We start from the raw sequence: 10807 nt of genomic DNA on the forward strand, positions 1-10807 counted from the left end.
GGGCTGCTGTAGAGATCATTGCTTGCCCAGTGGTGGAAAGCTCTGCCAGTGAGGCTGCCCTACTACTGCTGCTTCATGGGCATGAATGGCTCGAGGAGGAAGTGCTGTAGCAAACTCAGCACTTTAGATCTATTAGATCCCATGTTTGTTTTTCAAACATGTGGAAGAGAGGGGGAAAAAAAGGGAAGGAAGGAATAAAGTTATAGCCACCCCTTCTCCCCTGACCAGCTAGAGCACAATGGAGCTTAGCAAGTAGACCTTTTCCTGCACATTCTCTTCCCGTTCGATTTTTGTAATATTCATGGGGGCGGGGGGAGCTTTGTTGTTCTGCTCTTTCTTAACCTCTAAATGAGTAAAACTGTTCACTACAGCCCCATTACTATAAAGTTGACACTTCACTAATATAATTAAATATTGAGCATAACTTGGCAACATATTAATGCTTTCTGCACTTACTACAGATTAAAAATTTTTGCCTGAGCAATGCTCTCAAATCCTCATTATTTTTTAAGTAAACTTCTATACTTGATCTTGTTTAAAAAATATTTACATTGGAGATCCTCTATTGTTTCATTTTTAAAAATTATTTTAAAATTTATCCTGACCAATATGGCTGCAACTGATTAGTTTATAGTTCACTTCTCTCCCCCTCAAACTTTTTTTAAATAAACAAAATAGCAAAAAGACAAACAAAAAACACCCCAAACCAAAAACAAATCCTGATGTGACTGTCCATAGTTTTTATCAAGGTTTTCTCCCTGCATTTTATTAATTTAGCATTTATTAATTTATTATTTATTATATTTATTTACATAGCTGCCCATCTCACTATTACAACTCTGGTTGAAGAACACTGAAATAAAGCCAACAAAGAACAAAATCAATTAATAATAATAGTAACAACAACACAATAATAGCATAAAAGCACCCAAGGACACTCCAACTCAATCCCCACAACCACAATCTTGTTAAGAAAAATCACATCCAGAGGCTCACCCAACTTCCAGACGCCATGCCTGAGGCAGTCCAGGTCTTCAAGGATGGTGAGAAGTCCTGCAAATGCTAAAAATGACATGCAGGAGCCATCTAAAACACTAAGACTAGGTTGATGTGAATGTGCAAAGTCTTTGAACGTGGGGCTTCAGAACCTGTACGAAGCCCCTCTTTCCAAATCATTAGAGCAGCTGCATCTTTTCCCAAACTTGTGCAGTTTTTGTTAGCTTCTCCCAGCAGTCTCTACCTGCGTATGCCTGCACAGCCACTTCCCTTCACCAGGTGAATTAATCTGAATTTAAGCATCAACTAAGCTTTTATTAAATACACTTAACATGGTGATTCCTTGTGAATGTCACTGTTACCCCCATCTTAGAGGTGCAAGAGAAATGGACCCCTACCCAACCCTCTTTCGTAGGTGCACCCAACAGCATTAGAAGAGGGTGCCCATCCTCCCCCTGCCTTGGCCAATGTCCAGCTACCTCCATTCCTCACAAGTCACAAACCAAGTTGGAGCAAGGGGGAGAGATGTCATTATGTTGGAAAGCTGCTTAAAGGAGGAACACATCAACAATTGATATGACAGTGCCAGTTCCACTCTTGAAAATATATAACAGAATTGCTCTGCACAGATCTTTTGTTCACACTAAACATATTTAAATAAATGAAAGAAGTACAGGAAGATTGGAACCCAAGGTCTTTACTTTTCTGTTGAGCTATCTTCAGTCAAACAATGAACCACTTCCTAGGCCAGCCTTCCCCAACAAAGCATGATAACGCTGAGAAAGTCCACCATGCACCAGGTCCAACACGTCCGCACAGGTTCTCCTGTGAAGGCAGCTAAAACCATTGGTTCTGGGCAATTTTGCATTGTAGCCTTAGCTACTGGTCTCCCATGCTGCTCTTGGCTGTTTCTTCAGCCAAATTCTAAAAGTTGGTTTGCAGCAGCTGGACTGGTGTTTAGTCCAGATCAAGGCCTGAAAGACCGGTCATTCCCTTGTTTCCTACCCTTCCCATCCACATAGGGAAGGGAAGCCTCCCTGTCTGGCTCCTGCATGGATTGGTCTGCCAGTGTCGGACCTTTCTTTTCATGGACTGTTCCCTCCTCACTAGTCCCCATGTCTTTCCTTTGCTTTCTCAGATGGTTGTGCATATGGATGCCTTCACACACCATTACCTTCTTTAACACTAACACAGATCCATTCCTTAGTATTTTTCCCCTGACTGTACTATCTTAAAGCTGAGGCTACAATAATCAAAACAACTGTGAACACATTGTTTCTTTTGTTCCTACTTAGGTCCATGCCAAGGAAGAACTAACAGTTTTTGATTGTTGCAAATGAAAGAAGTTAAAAAAATAAGGGGAAGGGAAGCTCTGCAGTCCTGTAGGCAAGGGGTGGGAAAGGAAGGGGAGCATGCTTCACCCAGCCTGGCAGAAACCCCCCCCCCAAAAAAAGGTACTCACCAGGAGATGTAAGGGTTGAATAGAGCTATAGCTTCTAGGCTTGAGGATAGTTCATTGACTTAACGGACCATCAATGGATAAACTACAAAAACACTAAAAATGCTGAGAACGTAGCAGTCCTACAGCCCTGGACAAAATGGCTGCACAAGGCAGTGATCAGCTGCTAGAAGGGAGGGTACATGCCAGGCACTGCAACCAAGCAGAACTGGGACTACTAGTAGAATGGAAGAAAGCGCTGAAGACAATCTGCTCTGAAGAGCTGAAGGCTGCTCTGGCTGGAAAACAGCTATTTTGAACTGAAGCTGGAAAATAAGGGAGCAGGGTGCATTTGCTTTGGGAGGAGGATGTCCTCCATTCCTGGCCTCAGAGGTCCATGCTGGCATAGGGCCAAGAGCAAGTGTGGATCTACTTCTCTCTCTGCTCTGCAGCTCTTGGCCAAAGGCATCCATTGCTTCTCTGTGTCACGTGGCTGTTGCTGACAGGCTAGCGGTATTTCACTGAGAGGAAGGATCAACAGGGTCCTATGGTTCCTATGGAACCTAAGCACCTACATTTACTACACTGTTTACCGTACTAATACTATTTTTTATATGCCTATTTATTTGTATTCATTGTAATCTCTTTAAGATATGTAAAGTAAGAATAATGCAGGAAGCCTCTGTTTACCCAATTAAAATATAAACAAAATGGTTAGTTTAAAAAAAAAATCTTGATAAGAATGGAGAAAACTTATATTAAGATCCTGTGAGAACATACACGCCAAGAAAACTACACTAAATGGAGCTGCCACACTTTTAAAGCAGCTGAGAGCAGAAGCAGCTGAGAAAAAAAGCCGCTGGTTGGTTGGGGAGTTGAGGGCTCCCAGGCTCTTATGCAGCATCCAGTTGAGTTTCAGTCATTACTTCAGACTTGTTTTCTGCAGAGACTACATAGAGCCTGCAAGGAAAAGCAAAAAAAGGTATTTTTATATGGAATCATCACTCCTGGAGATGCTTGACAACAGATACATCATCTCTGATACATATATGCCTAATCTTAAAGGACAAAACCTGAATGCCCCGTACGTTCCTGTTACTTGAGGACTCCTCATTCTTCATCCACCTTAAAATCAGGCACTGGGGCCATTCAGCAGAGTCCACCATAGCTGAGCTAGATCTTATCCCAGCAGTTCTTGCTGAAATCTCTCTGCAGGATAGGGGTGGGAGAGGAGGGTTCAGCGAGAGCAAGACTTTCAAAGGAAACAAGCGTAGAAGGCAGAGTCCTCCTTCTCTGTAGCCACTTACCTTCCTGCATCTTCTCTCCCTGGGCACTTTTCCTACTCAATCAACCTCCAGGACAGAAGCCCCCATAGTGAGAAGAAGAAGGAGGAAGGTTTGTGTTTGGGACAAGGGTTTCCTTGTTCATCTCCTGGAAATGGACTCCTTTTATTTTCGCCTCATATTCCTGCATCATCAGATGGCCGTCAATTACGTGAGGACTCCAGTGCCCTTCAGATATTTCAGCCCACTTCTGAAAAGCCCTACCTGGATTTGTTCAAGGAGTTTTTCTTCTGCAGTGGCCTGAGAGCCTCTGGCTGACAACAGACTGATTTGCAGTTGATGACCTGGTAAATAACAGGGTTGTACATGGCTGCTGATTTTGCAAGCAAAGTAGGTACCACCGAAACTTTTATGGGAACCGAATCTGGTTTTCCAAAAGCTGACCATACTGATACAGCTGCATACGGGATCCAAGCAATTAGAAATCCTGCACAGATCAGCACTGCCACCTGGTGAGAAGAAATGCGTAACAGAGGATAAGACAACCTTGTCGATACGACAGACAAAAAGTTAATTCAAATGTCATATGGAAGGCACTATATGAGTGGAGATTGTTCTCAATCAGGGAAGCAAATTGCCACAGAATTAGTAACAAAGTTTGTGAAAACCTATTCCCATTTGGCATGACAAAGAGGTGTGATGTGCCTTCTTAAAGCCAGAGCAGTCAGTGGAAAACAGGGGTGCACACTAGTATATATTCTCTCTGAAGTAAATCCTATTTGATTCAGCAGGACCTATCCCTAAACATACATATGACTGCAGCCTAAAAGATTATGAATGAAAGAAGGCACAGAAATAAATTCAATCAATGCAATGAGAGTGAAACCACAAACATGATTACAGCAGCAGGAGATCTTGGTGGTGACTTTTTCTCATGTTGCTCTGAAAAGAGATGAAACCTGTGGATATAACGAAGTATTTGCTGTTTTTCTTACCACATTTGTTGTGAATGGGAAAGAACCACATAAATCACCTAGCCTGTGCTTAGTTTATGTGGCCTGTCCAAAGTTTGGGGTAGGAGTGTGCTAAAAAATTATGCCTGCCAGGTCTGGGAGCCTAGCCATCATTTTTCTGGGAAGCAATTCATTCCTTCTTTAACCTCCAGGTGACTTGCCAACTGCAGTGACTAATAAAGGTGACTTATATTAAGATCATGCTACCATATAAAAACATACCAATAGATACAATATAATGAAGGGTATCATTGATAGACTAAATCAGATCGCAATTATTGATCGCAATTATTTTTTTTAAGATAATCAATTTTTTTCTAAAATAAAAGGTGGAAGCAGAAGAGAAATGGTAGATTTTAACTGGGTAGGACTACATTCAGTTGAAGATAATTAGGATTCTCTATCTGACTATAAGTTTTGATATTATTTTCTGTAACTTGTCCTGAAGTATTTGCTTCTGTTTACACTAGAGGGCTGTAAGCTTCCTATTGAATTAGTGTTTGATGAAGCTGGTGAGTTCAAAGAGAGCTACATGTAAAGTATAGGATCTGATTAGTTGGTTTCTTAGTAAATCATCTCACTAAAGCTAGTACGGAATGAAAATTTGTCAGTTTGAAATGCTCCAACTGAATAATAAACATAAGTATTATTTTATTCAAAGTTCCTGCATAAATTAATATGTGAGAAACAGAACTAATGGAAGTAGAGTTTCCTCTCCCTTCCACGCGAGTGAAGGTCACTCCCTGTAGTTCCCTGCATGAAAACTCAAAGCCATAGTGTGAAGAAGAGGGACAATCAAGGCGGGGGCACCTTCTACCTACAGAAAGGGCCTATGGCTAATTTTCAGGGACACCTCTTCTACCCTTCCCCCACCATCACCCCTGGCCATGGACTGTCACAACCTCCAGCTTTCTGTGTAGCCTTTGGGGGATATTCTCATGGGAAGAAGAGATGGGCAGTTCCATTTTTATTGTTCTCTCACACATACAGTATTAGCAGTGCAGCTGACCTGTACTCTTTAACTTGATCGTGTTCAGTCGAAGTTCAGGAGACAATCTATGCTAGTGCTTTATCCCAGTTCTGTTTCTCTGACATCTGGTTCACTTGTACTGGATGTGAGTCCCTCTACATTTCTTCCCCCTCAGATTACTTGTATAACTTGTACTCTGCAGTTTCTTTCTTCTACCAAGCTGTTTGTTACCTTGACAGTACTACAACTCCCCCCACCCCCGGGAGAAGACTTTGAAATCATGTTTTGCCTTTTTTCTCCACCTTCTCTTTTGACCCACGTTGAGGTTGGACAACAATCTCTGCCCACCCTCTGTCCTCCACATCTTCTTCTGTCTCCTCTTTCCTGCTCTTTTGCCACATCCCCCCTTCCTTGGATCCTGGGCTTTTTTGTGGTCCTTGGGAAGAGGGAGTGACAGAGGCTGCTTCTGAGCAGGAAGGGGGCCGCTGTGTCTCCTGGTAGTGGAGGATAGCGACTGCCGAGAAAGGGAGGGGAGGGAACAAAGGATGTTTGCCCAGAAGTATTGAAGCCTGCAAGAGTTTAATTTCTGAGTTCAAGGGAGTAGGAAGCCCAACTGTCTCTGAGTTGATTGGAGGGAAATAGAGTTGCAGGCAGGGAATTTGTGACTTTTTTTGGGGGGGGGAGGTTGGTAGTTGTTATGCAGTGTGTATTTACAGAGCTGTGAACAACCATGCAATTCTCCTTCAACCAGCATTCCTGAGAGGACAAAATATAAATGTATTTATAACTGCTGTAAAGAAGATTGGAAGTTACTCCTTTATATTTCTCTTCTCTCTCTTTCTTTTCTGTCTCTTTTCTTTATTTCTTATTTACTTATCACTTTTCTTTTACTTTCCTTTTTTAAAAAAAGTATTGTTTTATTCAGTAAGAAAAATCTTTCATAAAAATTAATTTTAAAAAAACCCTGCATTCCTGTGTGGTCCCAAAGCCATGCATATAGCTATCAGGCTTTTTTAAACATGCAATTTCAAAGGCATGCTCCCCCAGCTGCAACATGTGAACATTTCACACTTTACTTCCTCTCTCACAATTAAAGCACTATATACCACTATGTGGCACTACATTGTGCTGTAAATGTTGTGTATTTACACCAACGTAAATCTGCTTGGAGGTGGTTTAGTTTTGTATGACCAGCACCTGGTGATGGTGCATCAGGACTGGGGAGACTCAGCTTCAGCTCTGGAAGCTCACAACCTCTTGATGGGAAAAGAAGAATATAAATCTAATCAATCTCAGGCTAATTTAATATCATGCAATCAACTTTATGGTTTAAAACACTTAGAGGGAAGTGACTTGTTTTTCCCCCAGAGAAAAACTCTGGCAGAAAAAAATATCTGGCTAATGTCCCTTCCAAAATCTACTTTTAAGCCAGATTCTAGGTGAAAAGGCCCAAAGATTTGAAGTGAAAGGCAAGTAGCATGTAGGAGGATTGCGGGGCGGGGGTGGGGGGATAGATTTGCCAAGTTCAGTTTATTTCACCGTTTGTTGTCCAAATTCCCCTTTACTTGGCATAAATGGTTTTCTGTTCATGCTCCTGAACCGAATCTTCCTCTCTATTCAGTCCATTCTAAAAACAAAAACAAAAACAATCAGGGACTGTGTGCACCTACCTTAGTTAGTTTCATTTCCAGTTCGTGGCTGTTCTGAAACCTGTTGTCATAATGAGCTACTTCTTTGCTGGATGACTTGACCTTTGCTATTATTTTAATATAGGAAAACACGATCACAGCAGTTGGGAATACGAGGCAGAAGAAAAGGATATTCAGAATGAATGCCTGTCCCGCCACTGAACCTTGAGCCAGCCACCAGTCCAAGGTGCAGGACGTGCCAAAGGGCTCAGGAGCATAGTTCCCCAAGCCAGCAAAGGGAATGGTGGCCCAAAAGACAGCATAGGACCAGATAATGCCTAGGCAGATAAAAGCATGGTGTCTCTTCAACCAGATTCCTAGGAGAGAAAATACGTATAATGAAGTTATAATTGATTAAGTATATACATACTATGGACACCCACATCTGTATAATTCTGTTTGCACACACATATATACCCAGACACACAGGACTGTAGAGAAGCAGTGAGTCAACCCCAAAGGATCAACTCACCCAGGAATTGCAATCTAAAATGGAAAAGCAGTAATTAGGACCTGATAAATCACCCAAGTGTGGATGCTTTCAGAGACTGTCTCACAAAGCTGGCTGGGAACCCTAGAGTGCAAACCTCAACACATCTGGGGGAAAAGTTGTGTATAATTTTCAATTTACCATACGCCAAATAGCAGATTTTGAAATACCGGTCCAGGCTGACTGCAGTCATAGTAATAAGACTTCCAACTCCAAAGAAGAAGCCGGCCCACCCATACCAGCGGCAGCCACTCCAACCAAAGATCCAACGGTGGGAGAGGAAGGCAATAACACTAAATGGCTTTCCTGTCACTGTAAAGGGGAAAAAAAGAGGCAGGTAAAGGTCTGAAACAATAAAGAAAAATGAATGTAACCCTCTTCAAGCAACATAAAAATTGCAGGCAGGCAGGCAGGAAGGATCCCAAGGTAAGATCAAACTGAAGAGAGATAACATGATTTATAAAATACTGGTAATGGCTTCATTATTCATTCAAAGATCAAAAAAGGTTAAAAGACTTCATGCTGGAAAATACTGTAGATTTTTTTCAATATTCAATTTTAATAATTGTGACACTTGGTTTTAAAATTCCACCAAACATCTCAATTTCCAGATTCCCCTCCCAGAATTATGCATGTAAGGTGATCATTCTGCTGGTATCTACAATAGGATAGACCATAATCAAGAAAGTGGTTAAAGAACCTTTTCATGATCAGTGGTAGATTTCAGCTTTCAAAGTTGGGAGAAATTGCTGTGGTCAAGGCATTTTCATTATGTGAATTGTTGTACCTATTTCAGGTTCTTCCAGTTAGTTTATCTCCATTCATAACTGAAAGGTGGGGAAATTTATTTTTGGCCTTCGTATATGCAAATTAAAGTGTGAACTTTCTTACAAAGTAATAAATATTAGGAATGACAGTTTTGCCCCAGCCAATGTTTTGCAGGCCATAGACAACCTATGGTTGTTACTGGACTGTTGAGCCCAACAATGCCAACCCCAGAAAGACTTGCTACTTTGGAAATAGAAAGGAAGCAATGAGCTATTTTTATTTTTGCACAACTTGTATATGAATTAACTTTTGTCATGAATGTTAGTATAAGCCTAAGTGCTGTTTCTTCTGAGATATATCTGATGTTTATATGTCCAAAAGAGCCATGTTAGAATGTATCACACACCAGAAGTGGAAAAAAATGCTGTATAGATTTGATATCTGAAGAATCATTGCATTGGATTGGATTGTGATGAGCAATAGTGCTATCATCTACTCAAGGGTGCTCAGGAGCAGGTTTGAAGGTATGTAGTGGGTAATATTCTGATGATGAATATTACCCGCTGTATACCCTCAAACCTGCGCCTGAAGCCAGGGGACTTCCAGAGCATACAACTGGCACATTATAAGAAAGAACAGCAATGGAAAATCCAATTCCATCAGCAGAAGTGCTTCTGCTTAGCACTGAATATACCCATTACCTTTGCATAGGTTTGTTTTTCCTTGAACATTTCTTCCAATAGTATTGATGATTTCAATAACATTTCAACAATTCTATGCAAAGTTTATACATACTTCATAACTTTCAAGCTAATTCCTCCCATATCATTTATTATACAAAATGGAAGGGTTATTTAATCGATTTTATTGAAATAAAGGAAGCTAAGATTCTTCTTTGACTATATGAAAGAGTCATCCATGGTTACATGAATAAATGTGGTACTGACTAAAAATAATAATTGAGTTTTAGAAATGAACTGCTGTAATTAAGTATTTTTTTCACTTCCTTTTTTTACTGGGAAGAAATTATAAATCATTGCATGATCTACTTGTAGGCTTCCTTTAATTGCACAATACAGAATCCACAAAATTAAACATACTTTTATTCAAAAAAAAATTATTAAAAGCCATTGATTTAATATGATATGAATGAATTATAGAAATGGGGTGTTTATTTTATTGAATCCTTATTAAATTAGCAGAATGTTCACTTTTTTTTGAATTGATCATATTTTATTTGTCATGAATTTATTAAATGTAAGGTTTCATTGACTAAATGATCAATACATCTGAAAAAGAATAAAAATAAATTTCACTGTGTAGTGTTACTCAGATTTTTAAAAAGTGATCATTCCATATTGTTATATACTGTAACAGCATTCCCCACTCTAGTGCCTGCTGTGTTAGACCACAGTTTCCAGAATTCCTAGTGTACATCCAGTACATCTGGAGGACCTCAAATTGATGAAGCTGTTATATTGTATATAAATGCAATCAGCTACAATACTACCTTTACTCAATACCAGAGTATCATTTAAAATATGCACCATTTCAATGATTATTTTCCACACTGGTTGGCATTAATCATTTGTAAAGACAGAAATTAAAGAGACTTTGGTGGTGAAAATATGTGAAGAAGACATCACTATAGGCCTAGACACTGCTTACAGGGCCCCATATTTTCATTATCAGCTGAGCTAATGTAGAATTACCTGAAATCCCCAAATCACAGACTGCTAAATTGACTGTCATGATCTCTGCTGGCCTCAGCTTCCTTTTCCGTTGTATAGACATATAAATAACATATCCGTTGCCTAAAGTGGACATGATCCCTGCAATAAAGTGAAATTCAACCATAGGAGTGTTATCAGGGTGGACTAAGAAGATCTTCCAGATATCTTCCCAGAAGTGAATTTTCAGTTTCAAACATGGACATCTTAAAAGAGATAAACAGGATTAAAAGATTTGGAGAACAAGAATCATCTACAGCAAACACAGGAGCCTTTTTCTCCCTCCAAAAAGCTACATTCCTTTATAACGAAAGTTTTGGGAGTAGCATATTGTCTCAATCTTTCGTGTATACCTCCTCTATATGTATTCATTTCCTTTCTCTCTCACACACAGAGTAAGGGATGCATGCATGCATCCATCCATCCATCCA

General features: G+C 40.2%; 1 protein-coding gene across 1 annotated transcript; it reads right to left on the minus strand.

The window, feature by feature from the left end:
- Positions 1 to 338: 338 nt before the first annotated feature.
- OPN5 (opsin 5) lies at positions 339 to 10557 on the minus strand. Its single transcript, XM_015889325.3, has 5 exons — positions 10359 to 10557; positions 8020 to 8190; positions 7371 to 7705; positions 3982 to 4226; positions 339 to 3394 (listed from the first exon to the last, which is right to left on the minus strand). The coding sequence occupies exons 1-5, from the start codon at positions 10501 to 10503 to the stop codon at positions 3328 to 3330; spliced, it is 963 nt and encodes a 320-aa protein (XP_015744811.2). The 5' UTR covers positions 10504 to 10557; the 3' UTR covers positions 339 to 3327.
- Between the last annotated feature and the right edge of the window lie 250 nt (positions 10558 to 10807).

This window comes from Python bivittatus, unplaced genomic scaffold (assembly GCF_059951505.1).
Source record: "Python bivittatus isolate LINGU-HERP-01145 unplaced genomic scaffold, Pbiv_v1 ctg000020_np1212, whole genome shotgun sequence".
NCBI classification, from domain to species: Eukaryota; Metazoa; Chordata; class Lepidosauria; order Squamata; family Pythonidae; genus Python; species Python bivittatus.

Excerpts from the sequence above, each read along its gene's own strand:
- OPN5 (XM_015889325.3), bottom strand. The coding sequence starts at position 10,503 with ATGGTTGAATTTCACTTTATTGCAGGGATCATGTCCACTTTAGGCAAC. Across the intron at positions 8,191-10,358 it reads CTGTGATTTGGGGATTTCAG|TGACAGGAAAGCCATTTAGT; the intron begins GTAATTCTACAT and ends TCCCCTTTACAG. Across the intron at positions 7,706-8,019 it reads AATCTGCTATTTGGCGTATG|GAATCTGGTTGAAGAGACAC; the intron begins GTAAATTGAAAA and ends TTTCTCTCCTAG.